The following is a 15,341-nucleotide window of genomic DNA, read 5'->3' as shown; positions in this document are numbered from 1 at the left end:
TAATTTTGCATGCAATTTAATAATTTTATAACATGTGTAAATTTTTTTAAAGGCTGTAGTTATTGAAGGCAAATACTGGAAAAGGAAAATGGGCACAGTAACAGCTGAGTACATCAAGTGGAGAAGTTTTTATAAAGAAAAATTTAAACTTAAAGCAAGCAATGAGTGTGAAAATGTATGTATTAGGAGAAAGCAAGGTTTGACTAATTTAAATGTGATTTTGACGTGGCCTTATAAGTTTTCTATACTGTTATTAAATTTTTTATTTATTATTTTTTAGCTTTTTTTCCCTCATATCACATCTCTTTTGATGTAAAATATTAATTTCAGGTTAATAATACGGCTATTGAAAACTAAGATTGGGGAAAAAAGTCTTGCTAGGTGAATGGCCATGATTCATCACATAAAGCTTTTGACTTTGAATCTTGCTGTATATTTGGATTTAGCATTAGAAGAGGCATATCATGCAAGAAAGCAAGCTTATAATCAGCCAAAAAAAAAAAAAAAAAAAAAAAATTCCCATTTCACCATCCATTTGCTCTAAAAGCTTTTTTTTTTTTTTTGATTTGGTAGTTGTTGGCGCATCGGCTTCTGTGGCCATATTGCACCTCCCAAGGTTTTTGCAGTTCTTTGATCCAAGCCCGAGGCGGGAATCGAACCCGCGACCTTTGGGTTGCCGGGCAGGTACTTTACCCACTCGGCTAGCCCGGTCGGCCTCTAAAAGCTTGTCCAGTTCTTCCTTGAATTTATTTTAGCTATCAACTGCCACAATGATAGATGGAAGTTTGTTCCAGCAAACAATTGCCTGCTGGCTAAAGGCAAATTTCCACACATCTATTCTATGACTATCTTTTCTCAATTTGAATTTATATCCCCTCAGGGTCGTAATCTGAGCAAGAGGAAGAATCCCATCAGCATTGAGCCTGCTCAAACCATTCAAGGCCTTGTACATCTTAGTCAGATCACCTCGCACATGCCTAGTCTCCAGACACTGCAATTTGAAGAACTTAAGCCTTTCTTGGTAAGAGGACCCCTTCTTTCCCCTCACCGATCTCATTGCTCTTTTCTGTACTCGTTCTAGCAACTCTACATCCTTCCTAAAATGAGGCCCCAGACCTGTACACAGTACTCAAGGCGTGGCCTGACCATTGCCTTATACAAAGGGATAATCACCTCCTTTTCCTTAATAGCAAAATTCCTGTATATCATTGACAAGACCCCATGACCTGCTCTAACAGCCTGTCTGCACTGCTCAGAAAACTTCATATCTGATTGCACAATTACCCCAGGTCTTTTTCATTCTCTACTATCCGGAGTGTAGTGCCACATGGTTGGTATGTTTCTCTGGGGTTACTGCTACCCATATGCAGTACAGTCAGTCCTCGTATAACATGATTGTGTTCCTAGAAACCCTCGTGCAATGCAAAATCATGCAATATAAACAACAGGCCCTATGGAAAAAATAGGGTTAGGTGCCGACCACCCAAGATTGGACACACATTTGTAACCAAAACATTACCAAACACAATAAATAATCGTAATAAAACACTTGCACAGTTGAAAAATGTAAAATTAATAATTTAATCATTTAAATTTAGATTCTTACTTTAAAAGTAAATGAAGACAGCTTGAGGGAAAGGGCTTGAGAAAGGGTTGAAGCAGCGGAATTATGGGGAACGTGGCAGCAGGTTGTCATCATTATCAGAACTGGGAGGTGGAGGAGATGCCGATGGGGACTTTGGACGAAATGTGGTCATGCCAGAACTACAGGGTTGTGGCTCATTTTCTGTCTCTTTCTTGTGTGTTTTCATAAAAAAGACATCTAGTTTCTGTTGTTTCGCAATCTTCCTTCTTTCACAAAGCAGCTGCTTTTATGGCTCCAAAGCAGATCGAATTATATGAAGTGCTCTTCTGCTTCTTTCTGCATTATCATCGTTATCTTCTAGCCATTGCATACTTTTCTCAAATGAATTTAAAACTGAAGATAACTCTGAAGTAGACAGCAGTTTTATTGTGGCGTTCAGGCATTCAACTTCGTCTTTCTCATCTTCCACCTGCCCTCCAGCAACAAGTTGTTGCAGTTCTTCAGTTGAAAGTTCTTCTTCATGAGACTGAAGCAACTCTTCTAAATCATCTTCCTCCAATTCCTCAAAGCCAACCTGCTTTACGAGGGCAACACAATGTGCTTTTAATGTAGGAAGCTTGTTTACAGGATCAAAGCCTTTAAAATCACAAATAAAATCTGGTAAAAGAGGCCGCCAAATACCATGTAAGCATTCTTTTGTCTCTTCGTTCCAAGCCTCCACAATGATAGATGGAAGTTTGATGGAAGTAAATTGCATTCTTTATGTTGATTTGCTTCCAGAAGTCTTTACCTGTTGGTGCATTTTTGCCCTCTGTTTCTGCTATCAGCTTCTTAAATGTGCGTCTTGTGTAATAGTGCTTAAAAGCAGCAATTACTCCTTGGTCAAGTGGCTGGATAAGAGATGTTGTGTTAGGTGGTAAAAGCAGGATTTTGATGTTTGGTAACAGTTCAGCAAGGGTTGGAGAGTGACTTGGTGCATTGTCCAAAATAATTAATCTTAAAATCCAAATTTTTCTTTTTGCAGTAGCTCTGAAACATATCCTCAAACACAAGTAGTAGAAGGTCAGTGAAGATCTGCCCTGTCATCCACCCTCTTCTGCTGTTCCTAAAGTAAACACCCAGGATATTCCTTGCAATTCCTTTTAACGCTTGTGGATTGGCTGCATGATAAACAACAACAGGCTTCAGTTTCAAGTTGCCACTTGCATTTGCTCCTAACATAACGGTCAACCTATCCTTAGCAGCCTTAAAGCCTGGAGCTCGTTCTTCCTCTCTTGAGATATATGTTCAGGATGGCATTTTTTTCCAATACAGTCCAGTTTCATCAAAGTTGAAAATTTGGTCCAGTGTATAGCCCTCTTCCTCAATTAGTTTTTTCAGTATTGGCAGAAATGCCTTTGCTGCTGCTTCATCTGCACTCGCAGCTTCACCTGATAATTTCACATTATGGACAGTGTGACGTTTCCTGAAATTATTGAACCAGTCACTACTGGCAGTAAAGGGAGGCACTTCTTGAGTGTTTTCAGCTTTATTTCTGAGGTCTTCAAATATTGCCAATGCCTTTGCTTTTATTGTAAGCAAACTTGTTCCTGATCTCTTCTTTGTTTGATCTTCTATCCAAACAGATAAAAGACATTCCATCTCTTCCGGTTCTTTGTGTCTTGATCTAACTGATTTTGTTACACTTTGTGTTGTTCCTGCTATGAAAGTTGCTTTTATTTTTTCTGTATTCTTTCTAATTGTTCTCAGCATTCCCTCATTTAGGCCTGTAGCACACACAATATCACATGTTCTTTCATTCCGGTCAAAGCGTTTCACAGTTTCATATTTTTCTTCTATCGATATTGCTTTTCTTTTTCTCTCTGAAGTATTTTCACCAGAACGCTTCCTTTTCACACTTTTTTCTAGTATTTTACTCATTTTTTTGAGAATAGAGCACAATTATAAAATGAACAAAAATGAGGAGGCAAGCTTGATATACATAAACGCACAGCAAACAAGTAGCAACTGAATAAGCGACGTAGGACCTGTGTACAAACTGAATAAACAATGCAGTAAAGGCGGAAACACACTATTCTCACATATTACATGCTTATGTTTTACTAAAGCGCATTTCTGGAGGTCACTACCATAAAACAGTAAAAACAATTTGCAGTTTCCGGTTTATTGGTGGTTCCTGCTAGTGGAGTCTGTTATAAACGGGTAGTAAAAGTCGATCTAATTACATTTGCGATAATACTGATAACTGGAATTCTGTGAATTTTTACGTTATTATGTTAAATGTGTTTCTCCTTCCACGAAATCATAAAAACAAATAAATTTTCAGAATCTTCTCTTCATTCTTACTGTGTTGTGTTCAGTTGGGGCGATTCCGCCCTGTTCGACTACCATTTCTTGTAAACACAAAGGTGAATCATGCATAAGCGAATTACGTTCGTGTTATATATTCGACATTGTTCCCCTATTTATAAATCATGTATGATCGAATTCGTGTAGTGCAAACACGTGTTATACGAGGACTGACTGTACTTTGAATTTGTCAATGTTAAACTTCAGTAACCACTTGTCAGCTCATCTTCCCAAGTTTTCTAGATCCCATTGCAGTATCATACTGTCATTACTAACCCTGCCAACCTTTGTATCATCTGCAAACTTGGACATTAAGCCTGATATACCTTCATCAATATCATTGATAAATATAGAAAACAACAGTGGGCTCAACACAGAATCCTGGGGGACTCCACTAATAAAATTAGTCCATGTACATCAGTGAAGACATTTCACGTATGTTTGGCCAGTCCAATTTGTATAAGAAGTTTTATAAATCGCATTTATTTCATTGCTGTTTCTCTACATGTAATGAAGCATTAGATATTATATCTATATTTTTTTAACTGATAGTACTAGATTAGCATGATCTTCTTTGGCAGCTTTCAAGCTAGTTTATTTCATTTTGGAAAGATCTGGGCTTGGAATCAGATCAAATATTGAAGGAATTTTTTGAAAACGCCTGTAGTGAGTGAGCCTATCTCTAGTGGAGAGAGCAGGTTTCTCCTTATAAGATCTACTGGGTTTTTCATCTTACTCGATGTGAATTGACTCTTGAATACAGACACTTGTGCAAAAATAATACACAAAATATCATGTGATTCGGAGTGTGATATGAACTGATACACTTTGAGCTGAGTAGCCAGTATGCCAAAACTTCCAAAAAAAAAGAAAGAAAGAAATTTTTTGTTTTGAAGTGCACTTTTATCTGAATTTTTTTAAAATGTGATGTTAGGTGAGATGTAGTATTAGGTAAATTTTTACCGCAATGCTTATTAGATAGGCCTGATGTAGCGGATGGCCAAGAGTGAAGTAACATATGCTCTTTGAGTAGACCATAGTTCAAGCCTGTGACTCCTAAATAAGATTAAAAATTGTATTCGTGATTCATTGTAAACTCTTCTGACCATGTCATGGTCATGCCGGAATAGCATAAGCATTAGTGGAGGCATATGATGCAAGAAAGCAAGCTTATGCAGTATCAGAAGAAAAAAAAAACCGCTCACATTTCATCCCTCCATTCGTTCCAAATACCTGTCCAGCTCAGCCTTAAATTTATTTAGGCTATCAGCTTCCACAACAAAGGATGAAGTCTGTTCCACCAACCAACTACCTGCTGGCTAAAGGCAAACTTCCGCACATCTATCCTGCATCTGTCTTTCCTCAATTTGAATTTATGCCCTTTCAAGTGATTATTCTGAGCAAGAGGAAGAATCCCATCAGCATTGAGAATGCTCAAACCATTCAAGGCTTTATACACCTCAATCAGATCACCTCGCAGGTGCCTAGTCTCCAGACACTGTAATTTGCAAAACTTAAGCCTTTCTTCGTAAGAGCAACCCTTTGTTCCATTCACTAATCTTGTTGCCCTTCGCTGTACTCGTTCCAACAGCTCTACATCCTTCTTAAAATGAGGCCTCCAGACCTGTATACAGTACTCAAGGTGTGGCCTGACCATTGCCTTATACAAGGGGATAATCACCTCCTTATCCCTGCTAGAAAAATTCCTGTATATCATTGACACGACACCATGAGCTACTCTTGCAGACCGTCTGCACTGCTCAGAAAACTTCATATCTGCCTGCACAATTACCCCCAGGTCCTTTTCGTTCTCTACCACTGTCAGTGTAGTACCACAGAGTTGATACATTACTCTGGGGTTACTGCTTCCCATAGGTAGTACTTTATATTTGTCAATGTTAAACTTCATTTGCCACCTCTCAGCCCATCTGCTCCACTTTTTGAGATCCTGTTGCAGCAGCGTACTGTCATTAGCATCCTTAACAGCCCTGCCAACCTTCGTATCGTCTGCAAACTTGGACATTAAGCTTGATATACCATCATCGATATCATTTATAAATACAGAAAACAACAATGGACCCAACACTGAACCCTGAGGGACTCCACTAATAACATTAGTCCATGATGAGCAGTGACCATTGATTACCACTCTGTCTTCTCCCACTCAACCATCCCTTTATCCATAACAGCAATTTGCCTCCAATGCCACACTGCTTTAATTTGTTCAGCAGTCTTCCATGTGCAACAGTATCAAAAGCCTTTCAAAGATCAAAATATATGATATCAAAGTTATTCTCAGCATCCAGTTCTTTTGTGACCACATCATAGTATCCAATCAAATTGGTCAGGCACAACTCCCTTAACAACCATGCTGTGTTTGAGCTATAACTGAAGTGTTGTCTAGATGATCCTGCAGTGCTTCTTTTACCAATGCCTCCATTCATTTTCCTGGAACAGAAGTTAAACTAACAGGTCTATAATTACTTGTGTCACCCTCTGATCCTCCTTTGCGAATTGGGGTCACATTTGCGCATCTCCAGTCCATGGGTACCTCCCCTGAGTCCAAAGAAGCCCTCATAATTATGGCTAAGGGTTTGCTTGCTTCCTTTGCTGCCTCCTTTAATATAACTGGATAGATCCCATCCACCCCGGATGCCTTTTTTATGTTTATCTTCAAAAATTTCCCCTCCACTTTCCTCTCAGTTATTACAAAATTATCTAGCTCACTGCTAGAGTTCAATTCACCTCTGGCATATTCACACATAACTCCTCATGTGTGAATGTAGATGCAAAATACTAATTTAGTTTGTTAGCCACCTGAGCAGGATCATCAACAGTTGAACCATCAATATCCAGTGGACCGGTCTGATTCATCCCTTTCCTTCTAGAGTTTACATAGGTAAAGAACTCTTTGCTGTTTTTCTTTGCATCCTTTGCCAAAGATTTCTCATAATCTGCCTTTGCCTTTCTAATCTCCTTTGTGACTTGGTTACAGACCAGCTTATATCTATTATAAGCTTCCATGTCACCCATTAATTTATATATATCACATACATTTTTCTTCACTGCCATATGTCTCATTAGTTCATGTGACATCCATTTAGGCCTTAACCTTGGACAATATTTCTTAGTTTGTATGTAAAGCCTAGTAGCTTACAAGATTGATTCTTTGAATGCTTCCCATTTTGAATTTGCTGTTGGGAACATCATCAATTGGTCCCACCGTATAGAATTTAAATACTGTCTCAGATCACCGTAGTTGCCTTTATGAAAGCAAAAAACCTTCCATTTACCCCTGATGGTAGTTACCTCCTTGAGTAAATCTCACTTCAACATACTGTGATCACTGCCACCTAGTGGTTCCTTTATCTGCAGATTCTTAATGCATGAAGAATAACTACTTATAATCAGATCAAGAGTATTACTCCCTATAGTTGCCTCCCGAACATACTGCTGTAGAAAACAATCATCCAATATATCCACAAAAAGCCTTGCTAGTGTGTGAGTGACCAATGCACAAATTCCAGTTGATATCTGGGAAATTAAAATCCCCCATTATAAGACTCTGATTTACTGGCTCACTCTATTTCCCTGTACAGTTTCTTATTATACTCATCAGAGTCATTAGGCCTATAACACACTCCTACTTTCAATTTTGATCTCCCAATGCTTACGTCACACCAAACTGACTCGACACTGCACTGTCCAGCAATGTCCACTGGCCTCACTTCCTTGGATTTTATGTATTTCTTAACTAATAGCATAAACCCCTCCTCCCTTTCTATCCTGTCTATCCTTCTGTACACGTTGTACTCCCCAAATTCCAGTTCTGCATTCCTTATATCTGTGTGACACCACGTCTCTGATATAAACAAGAAAACAAGAACATAAAGGTAAACAAGCTTGTCTAGTTAGTAATATGGGCCACCCAGGACATTACTGTGTTTTAGAAGTCCAATTATGATTAAAATTAATACACACTTCCCCAAGTACATCTGAATCTTTAATGACTAACTGTAAATTTTAATTAAATTATGTAGAATTATACAAATATTACTAATATAATCTCTGTTAAGTATATTAAAAAAAAAAAAAAAAAAAAAGTATTTATGCCCTGACACAACAACCAGGTCAGTGAAATTTATAATAAATCGTGAATACAGTTAATCGTATTTAGTAGTCACGTCAGCTTGAACCAAGATCCACTCAAAGAGAGCATGCTGTTGCACTCAGGAGCATAATAGCATGTGCTGTTACACTTATGACCACTCAGCTACATCAGGGCTGATATCTGATAGTTCCTAAATATCTAGTATACTTAATGGAGCCACAGAATTGCATCTAGTCACACTACTATTATTAGCTTCATAGTTTGATGTTCTTAAGCCTAGCCACTTATTTTCACTTAACATATACAGAGGGTGTCCCAAAAAGGTGTAACCGATTTTAAATGTTTGTAACAAATGTAATTTTAATGATAGAAACACAAAACCTGCGCTAAATGTGAAAAAAACTGTTGAAGTTATTACTGACATTCAACATGTGCACCACTTGTCACACTAACAAAAAGGTGTAACCAATTTTAAATGAGCAATACAAACATGTTGGAGAAAATGAAACAAGATGAACATGTAATGACACAGATAAGTGTACATTTCATGTTTCAGGAAAGGTGAATAAGCAAAATGTCAGTATTTGGGGGGACTGAAAACCCACACTGTGTGCAGGAGTATCAGCAAGATAGCCCAAAGGTGAATGTGTGGTGTGGCATCATGGTTGATTGTGTTATTGGACTCTTTTTCTTTCAAGAAGCGACTGTGAGAATGGATAATTACCAGGAAATGCTTGAGCTTTATGTGTATCCTCAATTGGATGAACTGCCACATAGGGTTATTTTCCAACAGGATGGAGTGCCACCACATTGGGCTTTGAGTGTGAGGTCTCTTGGTGACAAGTTTCCTGGCCGTTGGATTGGGCGTGATGGTCCCATTGCATGGCCACCACGTTCACCAGTTTTAATCCCATTGTGATTTCTTCTTATTGGGATTCATCAAAGACACAGTCTACAAGACCCCTGTTGCAGACATTGCAGACTTAAAGCACAGGATTACAAATGCAATTACCATGATTAAGCATGACATCCTTGAAAAAACATGGGATGAACTTTATTACCGATTAGATATTGTTCGTGTGACAAGTGGTGCACATGTTGAATGTCAGTAAAAACTTCAACTGTTTTTCTCACATTTAGCACAGGTTTTGTTTTTATCATTAAAATTACATTTGTTACAAACATTTAAAATTGGTTACACCTTTTTGAGACACCCTGTACATTGTCTCCTACTATTAAACTTCCTGATATATCCTTGACATGCTAATATATTTCTTCTATAGTTACTGATAATTGTGATTAGAAGATTATATAAAACATAAAGAAAAAGAGAACGTATCATCATCATTATTATTATTACTTACTGTATGCCTTACTGCTGGGCTTCCTGTTTATACTGCTTAAAAATCTCATACAGCAGGAAATGTGTTGCTGATATCATTACTGCTTGCTGACTTGTTGAGTGAAAATACTGAACTTTGTTGAAATATCCAGCAAAACACAGATACTGTAAAGTTTTTACAATCCAAAACATCTTTTGGATGCCTTCAAGGCCATCTTTGTATTTTACAAGTTTTGGACTGCTGAATCTACTATAGCAAGAAAAGGAAACAGAAAACACCATGTTGGCATAGAAGTGAACTGTTGTTTGTACTTTTTCTTATGTATTTACATCCTGAAATGTACTGTATATTACTGTTGTTAAAGCACAAAATTCATTTCTTGTGTTATTCTTGTATGTCTTAATTAAGTTTTTTCATATTTCTGAGAGAGAGAGAGAGAGAGAGAGAGAAATTGCAGATTTAGTATCGGTATGGCACCTCCGTAGCCAGGTGGGCAGGAGCAGCAGTCCGTAGCACACGCTTCTTGATTAGACCGGAGTTCGAGCTCGTGACCACCAAATACAGAGGATGCGGAAAGATCGGGGAATGACCACCGTATATCCCCGGAGCAATATAGCCTTAGTTGCTAATGCTCCTAAAAACCAAATAACAAACAAGCAAACATAGTATCGGTATTTGCAAAGTGATGTAAGAAACCAAGCTTATATAGCATCAACAGCAGCATGAGTTCAGATCTTCTCTTTCAAGCTTTGGAAATGCTCTTGACAAGCCAAGTCTAGACAGCAGAGCCATTGTAATGAACAAAACTTTGACTCATCATTTCTGAAGAAGGCAGAGAGTGCAATGATATCTTTATTGAAGTAATCAAAATCAGTTGATCTAACATAAAAATCCAAACAGAAATTCACAGATAGAAAAATCCTTGGTAAGCTATTTTTGAAATGATACCGTACTTGTAAACAATCCTGTCTGTTCTTTAATGGAAACAAGTATTTTTTTCAGTGAAATTTAATTTATAGTGCAGTGTGGACTTTACTAAAACCTCCTGCTTTTTCTGAAAAATCTTCTGTATTTTTGCCTGTTTTGGCCCAGAAATCTATTTTCCCTCCTACTTGCATTTACCTGATCTCCAGCTTTTTGAATGTTACAAAAGTTGGAAACTATGATTTTAGATATACCAGATACTATCCAAGTATAAAATCCTTTGTAAAGCTCTAAACTAAACTTCTTATCCCCAAAGAAGCAAGATCCCTTCAGTTGGATTAGAATATGTTAGTAATATTTGTATATTATAATTAAAATTAATGATTAGTCATGAAAGTGTCAGTTCTGTGCAAAAAAAAAAAAAAAGTGTATGTTAATCTAAGTTTGTTTCTGCAGAAAAAAAGGAAAGGAAAGAGAAATTCTCTCTTACAAAGAGGAATCTGTCTTCTGGGAAATATTCAGTTTGTACAATATATGAACCATGATTCTGCATCACACTTTTAAAGTTTGTGTTTTTCAGTCTTAAGTGCTACCAATTCTGCTTCCTTTTAAGGTGCCTCTGTAGCCAGATGGGAAGGAGCAGCAGCAGTGCGTAGCACACGCTCCTTGATTAGACCGGGGTTTTCAGGGTCACCACCAAATACGGAGAATGCGGAAAGGTCAAGAGAATGACCACCGCATATTCCCGGAGCAATATGGCGCTAGTTGCTAATGCTCCTAAAAACCACAATAACATAACAGCTTCCTTTTAAAAAGTCATTATATATTGTTGTTAATTTTCATCTCCTTTGCTTTATTCATTAAAAATAATAACACAATTAAAATAATGAATGCTTTTGCATTATATATATTTTTTTTTTCTGCCTTGAATGATAACAAATTATCCCAAGTTATGTGGTATTTTAAAAATTCTTTATAGCATCAGAGGCATAGACTTATTCTTACTTTAGAAATGGCATCATCATTCATGAATCAAGCTAAAATTACTAACTTTGTTTTTAATTCTTGCAAATATCCCCAGAGCAATATGGCCTTAATTGCTAATGCTCCTAAAAACCAAATAACAGCAACAACAACAACCCAAGAGATATCCTTGTGTGATTTCTCTTATAATTTACCAGTGCAATAATAATTAACTTTGGTGATGTATGTTAGTCATGTTGCCAAATACAACTCAACAATGTGACAATAAGATAGAACAACCTTTTGGCTTCATGGCAGAAGTGCCGTCTCCGCCTCCACCACGAGGAGGTAGGCCGCCCTATCTAGCAAAACATTATCGGCACATAAATGTACCCTTCACAAATTTTACAAATCTGCCAAAAAGGTCTCAGTCAAGACAGAGCTCCACCAAGGTGAATTGTGTGAGAGCAAACATCCCTCGCTTGGAAATCTGAGTAATTAGGGCAAGTCAGCATGATCTTTATGGACATTCCATTTAAGATTCCATTAATGCTAAAGACCACTTCCTAGGCTGCAGCCTATCCGTGGCTATTAGCTTCAATGTTATACTATTAACTGGGTCATAGTGGTATACAATAAGTTAGTATAAACAATAAAAATAACACAATGCAAAATTTTAAACTTTCAATTTGGCCACTTGGCCCCAACTGAGAGGAATCTACCTAGACAATTCATATCTGTAGATCTCAATCAGACGGGTTCCTGTCCCTGCCACGAGGAGGCAGGCCACCACTATCTAGCATTAGAGTATTCCGTCTTCTAAATACTTCGCTCACAAAATCATTAACATATGCGAATAGGTGAAGATCTATGAACAGAACCCGGAGTGGCTCTTTCTTTAATATCCCAACTGATCTTTCCAATTTAGATCTAATGTCCAAGTACAATAACAATCCAACGTAACATGTTCAGATGTTTACGGGTCACCACAAGCACATAATCCCTGCTCACGTAATCTTAACAATGACAATTTATATGCCAATCCATGTCCAGTAATTGTGGCATGAAAACCAAATTGAAGCCATGGTTTTAACTTTGGATTTATAGTTTTATTATTGGGGATTGGGAAAATATCTTACCATTTTCCTAATCCTCTTGCCACATATTCATTATTTGCAAAACAATTCTCTTTTTCTCAGATTTCAAATCACTTTAGATTAATGCCTATTTTCCTCTAGGCAAGATGTTATACCCAGAATAGTCGTTCTGATATTACGTTTTGTATAATATAATAATCCAGCTGGCAAAACCCCATATTGAACAGGAAGCCTTCCAGAAATAATCTTCTGTAATGCTTCAGAAGAGACAGTTCGGCATGTACGTGTCAACCCAAGAAGAGCGAATCCCTGAGCTTGAATCAAATATTTCTGCATGATAGCATTATTAATTCTGTGAACCCAAGCTCCAGAAGAATAGGTCAACAAACAGTCATATAATAAATTTAAAGATTGTCCATTGATTCCCCAAGCAGTCCTAACAATCCTCTGGAGCTTGGCATATAATGTTCGAATCTTGGTTTCAAAAACTTGACGTGCTTGGTAAAAAGAGACACCTCTCAAGGTATAAGCCTAAATACCGTGTGGCTCTAACATACCAAACCGTGTCCCCGTAAATCCTAACAGTAGGGGCATGCTTCATGCTAAGGTGCCCCTTCAGAAGCATCTGAACAGTCTTGTCCTTGGAAATTTGCAACTTATAATTTTGACACCAATTTTCTAACATACCTAGAGCCTCAGCTGCTTTGTTTGCCTTGTACTAACACAGCCAAATCATCAGCATACACTATAAATGTTATGCCAAGAATCTGTTTCTTTAGAAATTCATCTAATACAATGTTCCATTCAAAGGGGCCAATCACCAAGCCTTGTGGACATCTGCATGAAACCTTAGTAATATGAGTATATCTTGTCTTAACAACTATTTCTTTAGAACAAAAATAACTCTTAAATACAGAATATAAATTTTGTGAACAATTAGAAATCTTTATTCCACTCAGGATACCCTAGCAGTCGAATGCTCCCTTGAGATCTACAAATATAGCAAAGACATATCTAGTATCGCTTTGCTTCTCGGTGTGTATCAGTTGATACACAGCGTCCTCCGTAGATAAACCTTTTTTGAAACCAAATTGATTTCTAAAGAACAAATTTTCTGCATCATACATAATCATTAAGCGGTTGATTAACAACCATTCATAACTTTGCCTGTAATAGTGAGCAAAGCGATAGGTTGGTATGACCCTGTCTCATTAAGCATTCTATCTATGCCTTTAACAATTAATTTCACCCAAGCATTCTTCCAGTACTGGGGGAAAGACTCCTTCTTCTAAGCACTTTATCAAACAACTCAACATACAATTCAGGTTTCAATTCATATGACTTTTTTATAACAACAACTTCAATTTTATCTAGGCCCGGCAATTTTCTATTATCCTTGTGCGGCCCAATAGCTCCACTAACTTCTTCAATCGAAAATTTTTTCTTTACATTCATTGATTGATACTGAACATTATCAATAATCATTTGTTGTTATTCTAGGCTTTCATCCCCAATTTCAATATCAGGAAAGAGGTCTTCCATAATTCTGCTCACAGAATCAAGTTGAAGTTTGATTTTTGTCAACTCCAGTGGTAACAGCTTCAAATAGATTTTTCTTATTTATTAATACTTTAAAAACAGTACTCCATGGATCTCAGGATCCTTGCTCTTCAATGTATTTTCTCCACGACATAGCCCTATTGACAGCTTAACATATTGTTTCCTTTGCTCTCTGTATAACTCTAAATAAACACTACATATATCTAAATTTCTATACCTTCGATGCCTTTGATATTGCCTTCTCAGTTTCATAGTTTGAGACCTGACTTGAATAAGTTCTTGACTCCACCAGAAAACTGGCTTTGTAACCATTTTCTTCTTTTTCATACAAAAATTGCAAGTATTTACTAAAGTTTCAGTCAATTTTTCAGCATACTGTTCAGATGTTAACACTTGCTAATCTGCTTCATTAACATACCTTATATACAAACTTTGGAACTTAGGCCACATGGCATTTTTAATCAAATATCTCCCAGTATCACAACATTCTCTTATTTCATCTCTATTAACAATACTGAAGGAGATGCTGTTATGATCACTGGTTGTATAATCTTCCAACACCTGTCAGTTTATAACTTTATTCTTATTAGCATAAGTTGCCATAGTAAAATCAATATGTGACTGCTAAGGAACTGTTGAATATGTTGGAGCGTGCTCTTGTATGTTTAATATCTCCATCCTGGAGGCAGCTACAAACTCTTCAAGAACTAATCCTCTTTCATCAGTGTCTTCACTACCCCAGAGTGGAGAATTTGCATTGCCGTCAATAGCAACTATCACTCCACGGGAACCAACCATCTCCTAAATACAGTTGCTACGGATGCCACCGGGGCCCTGTTCAAGAGTTACTTGTGGGGTCCTGTGCAAAAATAAATATGGGGCTATTTTTGTAATAGTGATTTTTTAATTTTTTCAAATTTTACAGTATTCAAATTTTATTATTATTATCATTAGCCATACGGTGCAAGGAAGCCTGAGGCTTATGTTGCATCAGCCAAAAAAATTAAAAATTCTGAAAACCTGAGAGAGAGAGAGAAGTAGAAGGGAATCGCCAAGAAAGAGAAGAATGATGATGATATCCAGATCAGGACCGTGGGTGTGCCAAGCCCATATTCACCGGATGTGAGCCCCTTTTCAAATTCTTCAACTCTTGGAGTGACGATAATGTGAGTAACTAGAAATTAAGACAGCAGTAGACTCGTTGATAGAAATGCAGATGATGTTATTATTTAGACCATTTGAGTGCGGTGCCCTGTTTGACAGAACCGGTTGAACATGCTTGTGAATATGCCACTGTAGCATCTAAAAAGGCAAAAGGCCAAGGCCAGCAAGTGTATGTAAGTATGTGTGTTGTTATGTTGAGTTTTGAGCGCCAGCACCTGCCGACTTAGCAGCCAGGGGACTGGGTG

The 15,341-nt window shown here is 37.4% G+C and overlaps 1 protein-coding gene across 2 annotated transcripts in view; it reads left to right on the top strand.

Annotated features, from left to right (window-relative positions):
• The window catches only part of Mondo (MLX interacting protein mondo), a 289,601-nt gene that overhangs the window by 75,367 nt on the left and 198,893 nt on the right, over positions 1-15,341 (top strand). For both annotated transcript variants that reach the window (XM_090376144.1, XM_090376138.1), the window contains exon 4: positions 53-175. In XM_090376144.1, coding sequence (XP_090232270.1) covers positions 53-175 — 123 coding nt within the window. The remainder of the gene's footprint in view (positions 1-52; positions 176-15,341) is intronic.

Source organism: Mastigoproctus giganteus, chromosome 1, assembly GCF_048544385.1.
Source record: "Mastigoproctus giganteus isolate SK-2022 chromosome 1, ASM4854438v1, whole genome shotgun sequence".
In the NCBI taxonomy this organism is placed as follows: domain Eukaryota; kingdom Metazoa; phylum Arthropoda; class Arachnida; order Uropygi; family Thelyphonidae; genus Mastigoproctus; species Mastigoproctus giganteus.
Note: the sequence above shows the minus strand (reverse complement) of the source record. Positions and strands in the feature narration are given on the sequence as shown.